This window comes from Plectropomus leopardus, chromosome 17 (assembly GCF_008729295.1).
Source record: "Plectropomus leopardus isolate mb chromosome 17, YSFRI_Pleo_2.0, whole genome shotgun sequence".
Taxonomy (NCBI): Eukaryota; Metazoa; Chordata; class Actinopteri; order Perciformes; family Serranidae; genus Plectropomus; species Plectropomus leopardus.
Genome location: NC_056479.1, coordinates 10,717,787 through 10,738,267, shown reverse-complemented (window position 1 = coordinate 10,738,267; position 20,481 = coordinate 10,717,787). Strand labels below are relative to the sequence as shown.

Sequence of the window (20,481 nt, the reverse complement as noted above, 5' to 3'; positions counted from 1 at the left end):
GCGGAGTCGATACATTCATTTCATGCCTGGTGTATGGTTTAAAACAGCGTCAAAATACAACTTTCCAAATAGACCAAGTTGTGGATAAGAAAGGTCACCGCTGGAGGGGACTAAAGGCACTCATGACACCCATCCATCCATCTATTTATCTATCTATTTTTTTTTTTTTTTTAAATTCCTTATTTATTATAAACAAAGCACGAACACAAGGGGGGCATTTCAGATCATTTGAAATTATTGAAAAACTTAAAATATTAATTGAGCAAATTAAGAAATAAAAATTCAACATCAATCCAGAATGATTTTACGTGAATGCATTCACAAAATAAAAGTATAATTGTTTCTGTGTCAGTATTCGCCAACAGAGTACACGGGACTCAGAAAGATTATTCCTTTTCTTTTTTTTTGAGAGAGAGAAAAGTTGTGTAATAGATTAAATGTATCCTTTAAAAATAAACTTCACCAACCATATTGTTGAAAAAAAATATTAGTTAAAGTAAGTCCAGAACAATCAACATGACTGTCCGTTAGACATATTGCTTCCTTGCAACAACCATCCAACCATCTCACCTCCAACAAGAATATCAAACATGACAAGGCAGACGTGATAGCATACTCATTCTTCCGAAAAAGGCATACAAGATATAACTTTTTAATTTGACGAAGTGTCGAATTGCGCAGTGAATACTGGGGTATGGGTTTTAGGTTCGAGGCGGTTTCAACATAATAATAAAATAATAATAATAATAATAATAATAATAAATTAATAATAATAATAATAATAATAATAATAATTAATAATAATAATAATAATGCGTTTGAAAGGTCGATACTGTATTATCGCCGGAGGGGGCAATAATGAGCCCAACAATGAACGCTGTCCGCCCTCAGAGGTCAGTAGAAGAAGAAAGCCGGAAGCTGTTTCTCAAGCGCATGGCGCTATTCGAGAAATTATTTATCTTTTGAATACATACCCAACTTTTTATCCCGTTTTGCAGGGACTATTTGTTGACCGGTTTATAACAGAAAACAGGTAAGCTGGTTTTGCAGTCTGTAAGTTTTAGTTTATAGCTGTGAGCTAACGTTAGCAAACATTAGATAATAACGTAGCTGTAACGTCGCCTCCAAGTCATTCATTTCTTCACCTGTTAGCCGACTAGCATGCTAGTGTTTGGCTTGCTAAGAACATTGCGAACACAAGAAAAAAGAAGTTTGTTGTTCAGAAAAACGTCTCTGAAGCCAAATTTTAATTTGAATGTTTGCCAACGGAAAGCTGCTGTAAGCTTGGTGAATAAATAACGAAACTGATGGTGCATATTATGCTACGTGCAATGTTAGCATTGGCATTGGTGGTAACTGTAAGGAGCTACTTTTAAGTAGTTAGTGAGTTTAGTTAGTGATAGTTATCACTGGATTCTGAATCGCAAGAAAAGTCTAATTCACATTGCAGGGCAAACTAAGGAGACGTGAACGTGACTACATTATTGGTGTATATTGACTCACATAGTTATTACTTTTTAAAACTGCCGTTAGCTCACCTATGTGATACAAGTCTAGTTGTATCCGCTCTGCACACTGAGAGAGATAGTATGGTTATTTAACATTAATCTTCAGTCTTTCAGCTGAGTTTTGTTGCATTATTCGTCGGGGTTGGTTTTCATTCATATATTGGCTTTACCAAAAAAGTAAATATATTGGTATTTTCTCCTCTTTCAGTTCTCTATAAGATGGAGGCTGATTTGTATGATGAGTTTGGAAACTACATCGGTCCAGAGCTGGACTCTGATGACGATGAAGATGATTTGGATGCAGAGGACAGGGACGTCGACGAGGTACTCTTTAAAATATTTTTAAAACAATTATGAAGTGCTTTAATTCTTTATGCAGTATGTAAACACACGCCATGGTAATAAAAATCTCTCCTTGTGCAGGGGGATGAAGATGATGATGATGAGCCCGCTGATGCTGATGAGGATGTCCCGGGTATGGAGGTGGTCCTGCACGAGGACAAGAAGTACTATCCGACAGCAGAGGAGGTCTATGGGCCTGAAGTGGAAACTATTGTCCAGGAGGAAGACACACAACCACTCACAGGTGAGAAACAAGAACAGTGAAATCATGCACATTTGTGATAAAACTGATGTATTTTTTTGATTAATCGATAAATGGAAAGAAAAAATGAGGGAATGCTACATTGAGTGATTGTTTACAAAAAAAAAGGAAACGTGTAGAGTTATTCATGTGAAAGAAAAGGATTTATAGCTATAATCAGAGTGCATTGGATACTTTTTTAGACTGGCAGCTTATACCATGGACCTCTATACTGAGTAAGCTGGGACAGCTATTGCTTTTTATTTTAATTAGTGAATCGTTTTGCCATAAAATGTCAGAAGATAGTGAAAAATGCTCTACATAATTTCCCAGAGCCCAAGGTGACGTCTTCAGACAGTATGTTTTATTTATCTAACAGTAAAAAAAATCCCAAACTATTCTGTTTATAGTTGTATATTGAAAAGAAAAGCATAACATTCTCACATCTAAGACGCACAAAACCATTTAATGTTTGATTTTTTTTGCTTTAAAAATTACTTAAAGGATTATTTGATCATCAAAATAGTTTCCATTTAATTTTCTGTTAATGGACAATTTTCTAGTGCAGCTCTAGTGCATAAAGGATTTGGTCAGAAGATGTCACATATTTCTGATGGTGTGTGATGGATGCTAATACATCATGTGCTGTTAAAGTAAACGTGCGAACACTGTTTTCTCTCCTCTCCAGAGCCTATCATCAAGCCTGTGAAGAATAAGCAGTTCACACTGATGGAGCAGGAGTTACCTGCCACTGTTTATGATATGGAGTAAGTCATTTTGAATAATCACTCTTTTTTTATTTATTTATTTTTTTTGGCCTAAAAAGTCTGAAGGTGCACATTTTCATTTAGACAATAGCACTCAACTGGATCTTGTGTATTTCTCAGCACATATGTTTCATTTACATCTGTGTACTGTCTGTCTTTCAAGCTGTGATATCTCTCCTCTCTTGTCAGATTTCTTGCAGATCTGATGGACGGTCCTGAGCTAATCCGTAACGTCACGCTGTGTGGTCACCTTCACCACGGCAAGGTTAGAGCGTGCTTTACGGTTGCCTCTGGCTACATTTCTCTTTGAGCTGTGTATTTCTACTCAGGGCTCTTCTGTGGCATTTTGCCAAAGAGGACATGTGCTCCTAAGATGAAAATTTTAGGAGGATAGGAATGTTTTGGAGCATATGCTAATAGCACGGCTGCATGTTAGACTCCTCTGCGGCTCACAGGGATCTAATGAATGTGTTTATCCCGTTCAGACGTGTTTTGTGGACTGCCTGATTGAACAGACGCACCCAGAGATCAGGAAGAGAGATGATGTGGATGTGAGTGTTGACTGTTACAATAAACCTATCTTTGCATCTTTTATTGCAAATAAATTCTGCATATGACTGCAGAAACTAATATGACTTGTAACTTTTTCAGCTGCGATACACAGACATCCTCTTTACAGAGCAGGAGGTGAGTGTTTGGTTTAATTGTGGCATTTAATCATGTGAATATGATCCACAAAAAATACAGTTTAATTAAACAACTTAACTTATGGGAGGTCGCAGGTTCTTGTTTTAAGAAAATATGATTTTACATGTTAAATCCATGTTTCCCTTGCTGTAGAGATTATTTCTATTTTGTGCTTTTTCCAAAGAGAGGAGTTGGTATCAAGAGCACCCCTGTCACAATGGTACTGCCTGACTCCAGAGGCAAATCCTACCTTTTTAACATCATGGATACACCAGGTATTTTGCGCTTTCTTTCCTGAATTTTTGGGTTTTGGTTTATCATAATAGAAAGTAATGTAAACTTTGTGTCCCCCTCTAAGGCCACGTGAACTTCTCTGACGAGGTCACATCCAGCATCCGAATCTCAGATGGTGTTGTCCTCTTCATAGATGCAGCAGAAGGAGTGAGTCACTTACATTTTTCTCTTCCGATCTTCTCCCAGTCCTCCACGTTCTATGCATATATGTAAAGGTTCTTCAACCTTCTTATAACTCAGACCTTTGTGTATCTCTGCCCAGGTGATGCTGAACACAGAGCGTCTGATCAAACATGCAGTTCAGGAGCGTATGGCCATCACCATCTGCATCAACAAGGTGGACCGGCTCATTGTGGAGCTCAAATTGCCCCCCACAGATGCTTATTATAAACTTCGCCACATTGTGGATGAGGTCAATGGTTTACTCAGGTAATACTTGAAACCCATAATGTCCACAGTGTCTGCAGAGCATGGATGGCTTCATATGATGCAGTACTATATTTTGGGGGGGTAAACTAAAACATTTTGTTTTCACTATGAGGTTACAGAGAGAGCAGGAATATTGTATGAATGGCATTTTCTTAAATTGTTAAGCCAAAAAAAAGTTTCTAAAATAGGATGAACTTTTGTCTTCATTGACAAAATCAGACACATCATGGTTTGTCATTTCTCTTCCCTCTCAGCACATACTCCACAGATGAGAACTTGGTTGTGTCTCCTCTCCTCGGAAATGTGTGCTTTGCCAGCTCTCAGTACAGTATCTGTTTCACTCTGGGGTCCTTTGCAAAGATCTATTCGGACACATACGGTAAGACTCTTCAGCACACGCTCTCATAAACAACAAACGCATCTTTATCTCATCTCGTGTGTACTGTGCAGTTTAAAAGCCGTGGTTATACCAAACACCTCCTGTATACTACCCTTAGAAACCGGTGTACATACTGTATGTACATGTGCCTAAACCGTAGATCTGTTTAGCGTTTCCATCGCAGACGGTGTTGGTGGGGTTGTTACCGCATAGTAATAGCTGCGTCATCCAGCGCTCACCATGTTTCGTCTTCATAGGTGATGCAGAGGAATATCTGCACCTCACTGATCGTCTCCAGAACAGGGTTGCGTGCTGACGTTTTCAGAACAAAAGAGATCAGACTGGAGTATTTACAATCTCTGTCACAATCATTAGGATATTAAAAATAATGTGGGATTGTGCATTGAGTCCTTGTGGAACAACTGTTGGTTCTGTATTTACTAATTATCAGATTATGTATCTTTGTGCTGCTCAGATTTAGGTTTGAAAAGTGAGTGAAAAACAGTTCTCCACAGATCAGCGTGGGATCGAAAATATAAAAGATACATTTTTGAAACACATACACATTTAAAAAGGAAGAAGACATTAAAAAAACCTGCTGCTGGAGGAGAAAACATTTAATTTACAGTATTTTTAGCCCCCCCCATTTTAATCAGATTAGTGTGCTGGGTACCTCACCAGGGGTGAAGAAAAATGGGATGAAATAGAACAATTCGATTGGTAACATCCAAGACCTTTGATAATGGAAATGCACAATAAGCATTCTAATGTTTAAAAAACGGAACTGAACCGGACTGCTTGGTGAAAACGAGGCATAAGGTGCTAATTAACTCCTCTCTTTGTATTTTCAGGTGACATCAACTACAATGAGTTTGCCAAGAGGCTTTGGGGAGACATTTATTTCAACCCCAAAACGTGAGTAACTAATTTGTGTTTGAATGCTTATTTTTAATGCTAAGCTGGCTTTCTCCTTTAAAAACATTATTATGGCATTGATTGAGCATATTAATGAATGTTTTATTTTTGTTTCTGGCCATTTACAAGACCCATCCCTCGTGGGATTATTTAGACTCATTAACTAACCACATTCCCAACATTCTGGCATGTTAACCCACCATCCTTTAACAAGACATGTAAACCAGACATAAACACCATCCAGACAAAAATATGAACCTCCCACAAATAACACTCCAGAAAAGAAGGATGTCTCACAATGGGCAAGAACAACAAATATGCAATTCACAAATACAAACTAGACAAAGTTTACATGCCAGTGCCAAACACTGAATATTTGATCCAGTTCATAAACCAAAAGTCTGCAATCCATATAAAACGTTTTTGGGTAATTTATCTGATATGTTAATTCTCTGCTTCTGTTCTACGTGTTAGGAAAAAATTCAGACATTTATCAGAAAGAATTTTTATTAAAACTTGATTTCATTTTTTCTTCCCTTCAGCCGCAAGTTCACAAAGAAAGCTCCCAGCAGTAACTCTCAGCGCAGCTTTGTGGAATTTGTCCTGGAGCCTCTCTACAAGATCCTCTCACAGGTCGGACATGTTTAACGTACATCCTGTGTCACAAGACAACACGGTTAGCTCAATACTTTCAGGCGCCAATGGGCTCGGTATGAGTGTGTAATCCTCACGCAAATCCTCTTTGTGTGTAGGTGGTTGGGGATGTGGACACGTCTCTCCCCAGAGTTTTGGATGAGCTGGGGATCCACCTGACTAAAGAGGAACTGAAGCTGAACATCAGACCCTTGCTGAGGCTCGTCTGTAACCGCTTCTTTGGAGAGTTCACTGGTATGGCTGGATTTATTATTATCTATTTTTTTTCATTCGGTTTGTGTTACTGTCTTTGTGTTTATAATTTAGTTATATGGAGAATGTAGCTTCATAACAATACTGAGGCTGTCTTACTACTTTACATGATATATCTACTCATGATTGTAATTTTAATCCTAAAATAAATGGTCATGCTTTAGTATACATGTTAAATAAATAGCTTTGGTTAAATGATTTCAATCCGATTTCAATCATTTTGATCAGAGATTCAAGCTTAAGTGTTTATTAGACGCTAAATAAAGTGATGCGATAAGATGTGCGTTTACATGCACCAAAGCATTTTATTCAGAATATGTTTTTTGTCTTGTGCAAAGTGGTTCTGACCCCTGTGAAGCATGTAATCTGTAGGAAAAACAGAAGTTTTTTCCCCAAATGTTTTCAAAAAAATTCAATGCAGACTTCTGATAGACACTACAATTTATTAATGTTTCTTAAAAGTCTTGTATGCAGGCTGCTGCTAGCGACAGACGATTGGTGCAGTGAGTGAAACTTTACCATTCATTGTGCTTGGTTTAAAAGTTTGCATTCCTTCACCTCTGCAGCAGCTGCTCATCTTATCCAATGATTTGATCATGTCTGACCAGATCGACAGATTAATTATCCACGCTGAGACCCAAACCCCTTCAACTGCTGCTGTGGAAAAAAAAACTAGTGACAAACTCTGTCTTCGCTGCGTTCACAAACCTGCAGAAAAAAGCATTAATTGAGCGCTAGGTATTTTTAAATTCATAAACAATTCTATGACAAAATCAGCAGAGGGTGGTGCATAGAAACAGCTGTTGCAGCATGCTTTTTACGATGCATGCATCCCCTACATCATCTATTGTTTCCCTTCATGTGGGGTAAACAAGCACAGAAAAAAAACTTTTTTTAATTCAACCAGAGAGAAACAGATGGATTAAGCATTTAGATAACTATAAGGCACTAATATTTCCCACTGAATGGATTACCAAAAGTTTACACTACCCCTCTCAACCCAAGACTGGGTCAGTCTCTTACGATTGAATAGTTACATAAGGCATTTCCATTCTGACTGAGCTATTATCCTGATTATTTGTGGAACATTAGAGTTCATATAAATGTAAAGTCAAGTATGAATCTCTCCCCTGCAGGCTTTGTGGACATGTGTGTGCAGCACATCCCCTCACCACAGGAGGGTGCTAGGAACAAAATAGAGCACACATACACAGGAGGTCTGGACTCGGACCTGGGGGAGAACATGGCAGAGTGTGACCCTGATGTGAGTATAATGGAAGCAGAGCAGAAGAGGCTTAGTTTATTGGCTGGTGAGAAGCAGATGCGGCACTTAACTGCAAATAGATGCAATCTGTTTCTAGTCGTCGTCAATAGTGTCATCCCGGCTGCTCTTACAGATTAAGCCAACGGGCTGTTTTAATTGGCTTGAAATGAACAAGCTGTTAATTAAGCCAGTTTAAGACAATGGCGGACATTGATCACAGTTTTCCAAGTTCCATTTAAAAGTCTTACTGCCTTTTACGGAAGAAAGTGTCATTCGAGTGGTAAGACTTTCCTGCCCTATTTCCTGCCTCTCTTATCCCTCCGTCCTGCTCACCTCATGTCTCCTGCCTCAGGGTCCTTTGATGTGTCACACCACTAAGATGTACAGCACAGAGGACGGGGTTCAGTTCCATGCGTTTGGCAGGGTGCTGAGCGGGACCATTCAGGCAGGTCAGCCCGTCAAGGTTTTAGGAGAGAACTACACCCTTGAAGATGAGGAGGACTCCCAGGTCTGCACTGTGGGCCGTCTCTGGATTTCAGTTGCCAGGTAGGCTGCGGCAGCTCGGCTTCCAAAGTTTGTAGAGTCCAAAATCAATGATTGTTTGTATTAAATCGTACTTTTCCATAGGCTTGCTGCGATAGTCGGTGGTACCAGTGCTGTGTTATTTGGGCACCAGCCGATTACACTACTTGCCCACCGTCGTTTTGTTTTAAAGACAAACAGCAGACGGTACAATTATAAAGCGACAGCAATGTTTCCCACATTACTAGAATCTATCTGTGGTGGTGTGCGTGTGTGTCCCCTTGTATTATTTTGTTTCCCCTTTCAAAATTCAGAGTTTTTTGGGTTCATCAACAGAGCGTAGGCAAAACTCTTCATGAGTTTTTTTCTTTCCCCTCGGCAGCAGTTTGAGGAGTTTGAGTCGCAGGGTGGGTAATTGATCTGTTGATTGACACTGCTGTACAGGCACGTGAAAGCAAACTTTGAAACCCAAATATGTAGAGACATATGCTGATATCGTGTTGGTCCACCTCAAATCACTGAATGTGTGGAAAACCCTGACATGAAGCTGCAGCAGTAAGAAATGTAACTTACAACAGCACTCAAATATTGAGCTTCATTGAAAAATATTCCCTCTTGTAGAAAGTCTAATCTGAAACAAAACTTAATTAAATGGAATATTTACCATATATGTTTTAGATACCAAATAGAAGTGAACCGAGTGCCTGCAGGCAACTGGGTCCTCATTGAAGGTTGTGACCAGCCAATTGTCAAGACCGCCACAATCACAGAGCCCAGAGGGAACGAAGAGGTGAGACATCAGACCGAAATACCATCAAGATCTTTAAGAATACCTTATGAGAAACAACATAGTTGACATTTTTTACTTTCTCTGGCAGGCTCAGATTTTCAGACCGCTTAAGTTCAACACAGCATCAGTTATAAAGATCGCAGTGGAGCCCGTCAACCCCTCAGAGCTACCGAAAATGTTGGACGGACTGAGGAAGGTCAACAAGAGCTATCCGTCACTCACTACAAAGGTACGTCAACATGCAAGTGCAGTAGTGGGTCGAGTCGTGTATTTTAGCAAGATTATAAAAGGTATCAGGCTTGCATTGTTTGTAAATTCAAACCTCTGTAACACAAGCACAATAAACTACTAAGTAACCAGGTAATAAATGAGACAAATGTGGATCTTAAAGGAAAGATTAATATATTAATATGAAAAGTAAGAACTGATCTCATCAATAATTGTGTGATTGTGTTTCATTGTCTTTCAGGTGGAGGAGTCTGGAGAGCACGTGATCTTAGGCACAGGAGAGCTCTACCTTGATTGTGTCATGCATGACCTGCGCAAGATGTACTCTGAGATCGACATTAAAGTAATTATTCCTACTTCTTACAAAAAAACAGCCATAACTTAACGTATTACACAGAAGTGCAGCATGTATTTATTTTTTTGTGTAATTATGCTCATGTTTGTCCACAGGTTGCCGACCCTGTTGTGACTTTCTGTGAAACGGTTGTGGAGACGTCGTCACTGAAGTGCTTTGCTGAAACGCCGAACAAAAAGTGCGTATCAAACATTATCTTTAGATCATATGACAATGAAAACTGAAAATGAGTGAAATTTTATTTTAGATGTGTAAAAACAAAAAGTTCAATCAGTTCCAACAAATAGGCAGAGTACGGTGAAAAGCATGTTCCGTATATTCCATTTACAAGCTTTGACATGCCTGAAAAGGAGCAGGAAGAAGTTTACACTTATTTAATCTTACCCCTGCTCCACAACTCAGTCATTTTTCTACATTTTAAAGAAATATATTACTTATACAAATATATATGCAATATATTTCTTCAAAATGTAGACAGATGACTCAGTCACATATAAATAAGTGCAAGTAGAAATAAGCTTTCCTTGCAAGATTATTTATAGAAGTCGAAACTCACAGCTGTGTTATACTATTTACTTGAAGTTTCTGATTGTCTGCATGAAGTGATATTACGATTGTTGGATGTTGTATTTCAATTTGTGCACTGTTTGGAGTCACTGTCAGTTAGTTCTTCCCTTTGGCAGAGTGTCTGCCCGACCCAGAATGAGTGATTGACAGCTGTGTGATGTGATTGACAGGAATAAGATCACCATGATTGCTGAGCCCTTGGAGAAGGGGCTGGCCGAGGACATCGAGAACGAAGTGGTGCAGATCACGTGGAACAGGTATGATATCACCATTTCTCAGTTAATTGAAAAGATATGATGTACCTTTCATGTTATAAATATTGGTAGATTTCTCGTATTTCAGTCTGATATGGTAGTAGTCTTATTAATTTCTCCATTTGACAGAGCCATTCTGACTAATCATTTATTCTGATCATTTCCTTGGTTAGCGGGGATAAATGAGCTGACACGTTCGAGTGATGATTGGTTCTTTAATTAAATGCTGTCACTGAAGAGGGTAGGAGATATAGAAATGCCCAGGGCTGATATGGTCATTTTAAGTATGCAGTTATTGGATTTGTGGGTAATACTCCCCCTAAATATATATATGAATATATAGGTGTGTTACCCAATTTTCTAGCCGTCTTGCATGGACAGAGAGGTTTCCACTGTGTGGTCTTCATACCATCAATTTTCATTTTTAAATTGGAAGTTACAGCCATGTGTTGCTATTTGATAAGACAGCGTCAAATCAGTCTGGTGTGTCGTGTTTGGTTTAAGTTGAATTTCATTTAGGTCACATTTTCTGAGGTGTGTTGAAAACTGTCAGAATTGCAGAACAAAGTGACAGTAAAAGTGTATATCTGCTTCACCACGTCAGTTTGAAAGTGGCATCAGAAACCTCACTTTCAAACTGACATGGTGAAGCAGATATACACGAGTTTAAAAAATGTCAAACACATAAGTAATGAGTAACAATAAAGTATCAATAAAAAGTGATGGAAAAAAATGTGCATTACCGTTACACACCAACTTCCACCAATTAGCCACAATGTTAAAACCACTGTCAGGTAAAGAGAATAACATTGCTAATCTCATTACAATGTGATGTTTTTCTGGGAAACTCTGGGTCCTTGCATTCATGCGATTGCCACTTGGCATGCACCACCCACCCAATATTGTTTGATACTAAGTACACCCCATTCATGCCCCCCTAATGTTCCATGCTAGACCACAGAACAGCTCAAGAATGGCCCAAGGAATGTGGCAAAGAGCCTCCAAATTCCCCAGATCCCAATCCGATCAAGCAAACTTGAGACAGGCCAGTGCCCCAGAGCCAAGTCTGATCAGGGTGCGGCCCTCTTGGTTAAGCTTGGCTCTGACATTTCAAGACATGGACACACACTGAGTCACAAAGTGGGCTACCGTGTCCCACTGATGCTTGATCAGATTGGCATGTGAGGACTTTGGAAGCCATGGTGACGCCTTGAGCTCTTTATCACGTTCCTCGGGCCATTCCTGAGCAGTTTTCGCCATGTGGCAGGGCCTGTTGTCCTGCTGGGGGGGATCACTGCCATCTGTGTGCCATTGCCATGAGGGAGGATACTTTGTTTGCAACGGTGTTGTGGTGGTTAGTGGGTGCTGCATCCACATGAATACCAGCACCCAAAGTTTCTCTGCAGAGTTTCACACTCTAAAGAGATGGTCGATATTATTGACTTCATCTGTCAGTGGTTTTAATGTTGTGGCTGATTGGTGTATTTTCTTATCTAAAAATTGTGAAATAGATGTATGAGAATTTCTGTATTTAAGTATTTAAGTGAAGAACAGCCGTTTGTACTTCATGACGAGTGTGTGCTCTTTAAAAATCCTTCTCCAGATATTGATCAGTTCACTCACAGTAATTGAATCATGCACTAAAAGCATGCATGAATTTTCCCGTCTCTGTGACATGATGACCATGCGTCAGTATGTGTGTGTATGTGTGTGTGTGTGTGTGTGTGTGTGTGTGTGTTCTGCTTCAGAGTGGCTTCCTGTCAGTCCTCAGCTCATCTGTTAGGCCATCTGGACCCAGCGGTGCCAGCATAGACTAGCAATGCCAAAGAAGTGACATACTTCACACACCATTAAACTGAACCTCCGCTCTACTCCTCCTCTTCCATTAACCCCTCTGCCCCCAGATCAACCAATCTCCTTAATGTTTCCACTGACACAATGTGCAGACGTGCTTTCAACCAGTGGCTGTTTTGTTTCCTCATGGCAGGAAAAAATTGGGGGAGTTTTTCCAGACAAAATACGACTGGGATCTGCTGGCCGCCAGGTCCATCTGGGCCTTCGGACCGGACACCACGGGACCAAATATCCTTGTGGATGACACACTGCCCTCTGAGGTGAGTTTTATACCTGCCATGCAGTTTAATCACATCTAAGTAGGTTTAGGAAATATACATTAACTGCTGTGTAGTGCTTACTCTGAATGTTTAGAGTAGTGTAGATGTGAGTAACAAATGTTTTGATTTTGGATTATGTTTTTCATGTATTATAACATCCCAGAGTCCGACGTGATGCCGTCAACTGATCTGTTTTATCAGACCAACAGTTCAAAACTCCCAAATATTCATTTCACAAACAGTAGAAACAGCAAATCCTCAAACATGAGAAGCAGGATCCAGCAAATGTTTGTCAGTTTTACTGGATAAATAAGTAAAACAAGTAATCAGTGACAGCACTTTTTCATGATTTATCTTCTGTCATTTGACTAATAGGTTGAGTTATCATTACTAATGAGCCAGCCACCTCTTTGAATGTATAACTCAGGTGACAGTAATTATATTATTTCTAATTTATGACAGTAATCATACTATTTCTAATATATGACAGTAATTATATTATTTTTAATTTAAATTGTAATAACGCCAAACTTTGCTATTGTTAACTTTTGATGTCTTCTTTTCTCTGTAGGTGGACAAGGCGCTGCTCGGCTCAGTCAAAGACAGCATCGTTCAGGGCTTCCAGTGGGGCACCAGGGAGGGACCTCTGTGTGATGAGCGTAAGTTCCTCCTCTGTCTCTTCCAGCCCCTGAAACATAAGGAATAAGCCTTTGTTCTCTGTAATGGCATTGGTGCTGAGATTTCCTCTTTTAGCATTGGGAGTAGAGTTTAATTCTGTGAAACTGGATTCTCGGGAATACATATCCAAACTATTCCACGAGAATTCTAATAATGGGAAAACAGAAAGCACTAGTTACGCTCCAGGCGTAAACCAATTAGGTGAATATATACATATACGAATCAAGACAGAAATACTTAATGTAAGCCCTTTACATCCTCTCGTGTTCACAGAGTCAGCAGGAATGCAGAACTGAGCAAAAACTCACTGGTAACGTCTTTTGGCCCACCAGTTTCATTTATTTTAGGCTCTACCTCCTAAATCAGGCTGACACAACATGGTGTCTGCTACCAGATTTGTGTGGAAATATTTCAAAAGATTAAACAATGAAGAGAAAGAATACGTTATTCATCTCATTTTGATAGAATGATTATGAAAACACCAAATTGCCCGCTTTGATGTGTTTGATTTGTTTATTCAATGAATAATTCAGGGTTCCCATGGTCATGACACTCCTGGAAAAGTTTCAAAACACTGTATTTCAGGCATGGATATGGTTTGTAAATAACAATGCATTAGAAAACTTATGAATATACATTGTTTTGACTATTGTTTAAAATATGTTCATGAAAATGTCTAACGTTAAGCAAAATATGTTCCTAGTATTACAAATTAAAAATATATTGCTGCGTAGCGTGACTGTAAAATGTCACCAGTAGCATGAATTCATGTTGCAGTTACATTGAGATTGACAGGATCTACAGCTCTGCCCCCGAAGAAGGGGCACAGCCTTGAGGTTTTGCAAAGCACCCGTCTGCAGCCTTCTGGTCTATTGGCATATACAGCGGATTTGTCAAATGAGCAAGTTAGCAAGGGCTAGCAGTTTGCTTTTCTGCAAATGTCTGAGAGTGTTTAATAATGCGTGATTGATTTACTGTAAAGGCCTTTATGAACTCATGAAAATGGGATAAAATATATGAAGTTATGAAAACTTTTGAGAATTTGTTGGTAAAAATGTGTGGGAACCTGGATAATTGTCAAAAGTCATTTCTATGAGGTTCTCAGCAGACATACATACTTACACATTGTGCACACAGTAATAATTTTTCCTCGTCAGTGTCATGTTTCCATAACTCTGTGTTTCTGCTGCCCCCAGCCATCAGGAATGTCAAGTTTAAGATCCTTGACGCAGTCATTGCGCAGGAGCCGCTCCACAGAGGAGGAGGCCAGGTCATCCCTACAGCCAGGAGAGTGGTATACTCCGCTTTCCTCATGGTGAGATCATCCTCCTTAAGCCTATTCTTCTCCTCAGCTGCCATTAGCTCCTCCCGACTTCATTTTCATCCTCACTTTCTTTAATGTTCCATTACCGTGATTACGGTTTGGATTCTGCTGACGTGCGTTCTTTTTAATTGTAGAGCGTTACGTTTCTCTTTCACAATTTTGGCTTCTTCCCTCGTCTCCTTTCACTGTCCTTCATCATAAATCCATAGGTCGGCAGTACATGGGCCTGCCATACTGTTTTTTTCCCAGGCTTTTGTCCTTCCTCTAATGTATGGGCTCCCTTGTGTCGCAGGCCACTCCAAGGTTGATGGAGCCCTATTACTTTGTGGAGGTTCAGGCTCCTGCTGATTGTGTGTCTGCCGTCTACACAGTGCTGGCTCGAAGGAGGTCGGTATATAATTATGATACCATCATTGCTGTGCATCTCTCCCCTTCTCTCCCTCTTTCTCTCTCTCCTTCTCTTTCCTTTATGTCATTACTGCAGTTGAATTGTTATTTACGACAACTATTGCACGTCTGTCCGTCCTGGAAGAGGGATCCCTCCTCAGTCGCTCTTCCTGAGGTTTCTACCATTGATACCCCCCCCAACGTGCTGTAAACCTCTCTGAGGCAAACTGTCATTTGTGATAATGGGCTTTATACATAAATTTGTATTGAAATTGAATGATACCCTCTTTATCCTGAAACTAGTATCAGCCCAGACAGAAAATGAATGCACTGACAATGACCCCCAATAATGACATACGGTATTATTTTTTATTTTTTGGGGGCGCTTTTTGCCTTTTATTTGATAGGACAGATTAAGCGTGAATGGGGGAGAGAAAGGGGATGACAAGTAGCGAAGGGCCGAGGGTCTACCCACTGAGCTACTGGGCGCCTGAAATATAGGAATTTAACTTTTTTTAAAACGTGGTCTTGTGTTTGTCCTCTAACAGGGGTCACGTCACCCAGGATGCACCTATTCCAGGGTCTCCTCTCTACACCATAAAGGCGTTCATCCCGGCCATCGACTCTTTCGGCTTTGAGACAGACCTCCGCACACACACACAGGGGCAGGCCTTTGCTCTGTCTGTGTTCCACCACTGGCAGGTAGACAAACCAGCTTTCCTCCTAACATCAGCCAGCTTTCCTTTGAAATGAACACAACACAGGAAATCACCACTACTGGTATGCCATTATAGGAAGATGGGTGCATCGAGAAAAACAGTTGGTCGTTGTAATACTCCAGTTGGGAGCCATCAAACCATATGCACATATCAAGAGTTAATGGTCGCTGTAATCATCTGGCTGCTCATTTGGCTATAAAGAGATCTCTTCCTAATCTGATTTTAATGAAAGTGATGCAGGACAAAATCCACAGTCCTTGTTATGTGCAAAAATGTATCTAAATTTCAACTGTAGCTAATATGAGGCCACATCAGACAGAACAAGTGGGTATTTTTTCCCCTAAAGTTAAAGGCATTTTTGTGCAAATTTCTCCCATATCCTTGCAATGCAGTTCAGCAAGGAAACAGTATCCTGGGAAACAAAATAAGGAAAATTTGTACTAAAATGGATAACTTAAAAGAATCATACCAAGTTAGTTTGACTGACTGCTTGTTAAAGACTTATGTGAGCTTCAAAGTAACTTCAAATGCGCTTTTGCACAAAAAGAGGAATTTGGAATTTCTCTTCCAACTTGTTCATTGGAAACTGATTAAAAAAGCTTGGAAAGTAGAATAACAGTAACAAATAACTCTTAGTATTACATATTGGCATAGGAGTAAAGATTTCAGGCAGACGTAAAAAATGTCAACGAGGTCAGTCGCGGTAACTACTTCTGTTGGACAATATACTGCCCCAGAAAAAAACGCAATAAACGATAATGTAATTTTGAGACCATATTATGTTACTAATATGATAATGTAACAGCATAAAAATGCCAACAAACTCTTTTGCACTTTCAAAGAGCAGTGAACTTTTAATTCTTAGGAATATTCAGACATGAAACGTGAAAAAAAAATATAAACATGTTTTCAAGTAATTAACACCTGTTAATATATACAAGAACATACTTATAAAAAATGACATTACCTTTATAGGTAGCCCAAAATGTTTCAGTGTGAGACTTAACACCAAATGATGCCTCTTGTAACTAACAAACTTCAGGAAGCTTCAGGAACACTCTGCTGTCGGTTCCCTGGGGGGAAGTCGTACAATGATCTGGGAAACCCTGCTGTTTATTATCATGATGGCTTATGTGAGCAAGTACGCTTGTAAACACAACAGGCAATTTTGAGGTCAGCAAAATGATCATGGTCATGTCCATACATTGTACAATAAGATAAATTAATTATCGCGACTGGCCACCTAATGACGACCTCTCCTTCAAGGCCTAAGGTCATTTTTTTAATGTACCTTTTGAGGTGACCAGATACTTATTTCAAGATCAAGAAGACACTTACAGATCAGCTACAGATGAAACAAGTAAACATTTTCCACCTACATACAGTAAGAAGCTGATATTTGTGGGTGTACACCTGAAATTTATTCACATGGCAGCTGTTGTCAGATATATTGAAACCTAAAGTGTTAACAGCTTGCTGCAAACACTCACCTGCCTGCATCGTTACTCTGACAAGCAGCGTCACAGGAACTGATTCAGACACCTCAACAAACAAATCAAATTAAGAATAGCACTGTGAACATTGCACATTTGTTTTTCAGATTTTAAACACCCCTACTCTTATGACAAATCAGATTTTTCAATTTGGTATCCCTCTGTCACCCGTACACATATTCACACGCACCAACTCTCACACACGCAAAAGTGTGGCAGCTTGTACAGCAGAGTGACCAATCTCGTGCACATCCCAGCCATTCTGGCTAAATTCATTTTGATGTGGAGTGTTGAGTCATTACGTTTTGAGTATAATGTAGCAGTCTCTGTCCATGCCTGCCATGTCTGACATGTGTTTGTGTCTGCACTTTGCGAAGCTGTGTCAGTGAAAATTAACTCCACTTAGAGAGGATTAATACTTTACAGCAAAGTCATTCATCTGGAAAGAAAAGAGGGGTTTTCCTCAGTACAAATATTTCATGTTTTATCCCCTTGAGGTGAAAATACAAGTGTTTGACAAAAGACTAGGCATGAATTATTTATTTAAAGGCTTGTCCAAACACTGGATAAAAAAAGATGTATTGTAGAGTGATCCTTTGTGACTATACAGAATACAAAAAAAAACAACAAAACATTGACTTTTTTTTTTTTACTTTACAGGAGCACAGATGGGTTTTGCAGTAATGTCAGGAAATTTAGTTATTGTCTGGCATAGTTGTGTCAGGGGAGTTTTTAAGTGCAAATCACGACACACAACTTGCTTTGTAAACTAAATATGAAGCAAAGCGCTAAATACGGAGGAAAGCAGTTATAAAATCAGATTTCCCCCGGGATTATTCCTGAAATTTTTGCTCCAGTCAGCTGAAATAGACCATTCCATTTATGCAGCCTAGTGTGATTTATGTCCATATCACCCAGTCCTAGATTGTCAGTCCTAAACAGAAAATGCCTTTTTCCCCCAGAAGACACCCGCACGGTCCAATGCCAATCATTCTTCCCAGATTACTTTTTTAAAGGGCAGATACAGAGTTCTTACCAGATACAATCGACACCCTGAGTTATCTCTTCTGCTTTGGGCTTCAGCAGATATTATTCCTGTTGGCACATATTGATTAAACTGCCCTAGAAAATAAGAATAACAAGGGAGTCTCTGAACTGTGCTGTTTGCCCCATTAAACCCAAGAGTCTGTGTGTGCCTCCCTCATTAGTTTGATTATGCACTGCCAGTATTGGCATGCAAACAGCACAGTGTTGAGTTACTGTTGTTAGCAGCTCTCATCCATGTGTGGATTGGGCTTTAGCCACTCCATTGATTATTTTTTTTCCCTTTTCCTCCTGTTTAATCTTTGCCAGAGGCAAGGAACGTCTTATTTAGTCCAACGTTTTCCAGTTTCAACCCTCCCCTTCCTTTCTTTGCATTTAAAAGGGGGTGGATCATGTATCCATGGCAATCACATTTTAAAGGTCATATCAAATAATGGATTTAGTGAATCATTTTAAAAGCCTGTGAACACTTGCTTCTTCTAACTCAACCTGCTAACACTGCATTGATGCAGCGTTGGTCACAAACTGTGGGAGTGTGCATGTTGCTTTTTTCCATCACATTGATGGACACACTCCTGACTCAGTAACAATGGGACAGATCTGCAACCGAATCAAATATGCAGTGAAAGGTCTAAGCCAAGATTAGAAGTGTCTACTCAGTTTGTTAAAGCTCAAAATTTGATGTGTGTTGTCAGATTGTTTCTCAGATAAGGCCTTTACTGGACTTCCTCTGTTGAACGGTCAAAGCTGCCATTCCCTCGCTCTCTCTGGGTTAACTTGATTTTACATTTCCTTTCAGATCGTCCCTGGTGACCCTCTGGACAAGAGTATTGTGATCAGGCCTCTTGAGCCTCAACCTGCCCCTCACCTGGCCAGAGAGTTCATGATCAAGACCCGAAGGCGCAAGGTGAGCCTTTTGTCTGTCCATCACTTTTGGATTGTCCTGTCCTCGTGAAGGTGATATCCCAAGAACATGTTTCTAGAAAATTTGGCACAAACATCCAGTTGGACTGAACGGTAAACTTATTAGATTTTGGTGATCAAAGGTCAAGGTCACTGTGACCTTGTCTGTCTAATTCTGGTTGCTCTGTTGGTAGAACAGGTGCCCCATGTACAGAGGCTGTGTCCTCACCGCAGCGGCCGCGGGTTCGAGTCCAGCTTTGGCCCTTAGCTGCCGGTCATCCCTTCTCTCTCTCCCCCTTTCACGCTATATCTGTCCTGTCAAATAAAGGCACTGAAAACAAAAAAGCCCAAAAAGAAGTGACCCTAAACTTGGGTGCCTATTATCAAACTGATCAGTTTGCAGATCGTCTTTGCTACTGGGGGAAGATGCGTGTGAAGCATCCACGTCTTTTTAAGAAACTGATTTAAATTTTAAGTACAACTTGACTGATGTGAGGAGGCAAACAACTGCAAGGTGGCAATTCTAGTTGTACATTTGTTGCTAAATGTTCCTTTTGCAAGACTGATGTCCTGTATCTTTTGCTCTACAGGGTCTGAGCGAGGATGTGAGTATCAGCAAGTTCTTCGACGATCCTATGTTGTTAGAGTTGGCCAAACAGGACGTGGTCCTTAACTACCCCATGTAAGATTCCAACACATAATGGCAAACCATAACTGCAACGTCAAAACCTCCACTAGTCACTCAACAGCAAACCATACTTTTTTTGTGGCACAAAAAACTCAGTGACCCGAGTCAGGTCACTCAGTGATTATTCTGGATCTCCAAAGACTCCATTGCCATTTTATGACCTTGTCTCCCATTTCCTACTGGAAATCCCTCCCCCACTAACAGTTAAAAGATCTGAAAAAAAGAGAGACCACCTAGATCAATCATTAAAGCCCTCCTGTTGAAGAAGAGCTCTTTCTCTTTCCTTTTAGAAAGCAACTTTCAAAATATTGCAGAAGTTTGTCTCATCTTTCTTGTTGTATTTTTGTTTTAATGTACAAATTATCACTGTTTTGTAGAATAAGAACTTCAAAACCTTAAAAAAATGAATGTCATTGATTTGGTGTGTCTTAATAAAAGAAGTCTTTGTAATTCATAGAATGATTCGTTGTTCTGAACTGTCTGGGACGGAAACCACATCTTCACAACGATGCTACAGTTGAGGGCTTCTGTAGTTGAGTTGGAGTTACTTATTGTGTAATTGTCAGTTGGAAAGCTTGAGTGCAGTGGACTCAGTTCTGTGTCTGGGTGGAGACTTGAGCCTAGTTGAAGCTCTGCTGATGGTGTGAGCGACTGTTGTGTCTGCTTAGGATGCTTTGTGGGTT

General features: G+C 39.9%; 1 protein-coding gene across 1 annotated transcript; it reads left to right on the top strand.

Annotated features, from left to right (window-relative positions):
* The first annotated feature begins 916 nt into the window (after window positions 1-916).
* eftud2 (elongation factor Tu GTP binding domain containing 2) lies at window positions 917-20,248 on the top strand. The gene is made up of 28 exons (XM_042505205.1): window positions 917-1,033; window positions 1,717-1,832; window positions 1,932-2,094; window positions 2,780-2,858; window positions 3,048-3,123; window positions 3,344-3,409; window positions 3,510-3,545; window positions 3,730-3,820; window positions 3,904-3,986; window positions 4,102-4,268; window positions 4,523-4,647; window positions 5,499-5,562; window positions 6,105-6,195; window positions 6,315-6,450; window positions 7,605-7,732; window positions 8,085-8,278; window positions 8,933-9,044; window positions 9,133-9,273; window positions 9,514-9,615; window positions 9,723-9,805; window positions 10,365-10,451; window positions 12,436-12,562; window positions 13,134-13,221; window positions 14,437-14,555; window positions 14,857-14,951; window positions 15,500-15,653; window positions 19,007-19,114; window positions 19,701-20,248. Exons 2-28 carry the CDS (start codon window positions 1,728-1,730, stop codon window positions 19,794-19,796), a joined length of 2,916 nt encoding a protein of 971 aa, XP_042361139.1. The 5' UTR covers window positions 917-1,033; window positions 1,717-1,727; the 3' UTR covers window positions 19,797-20,248.
* Window positions 20,249-20,481: the final 233 nt, after the last annotated feature.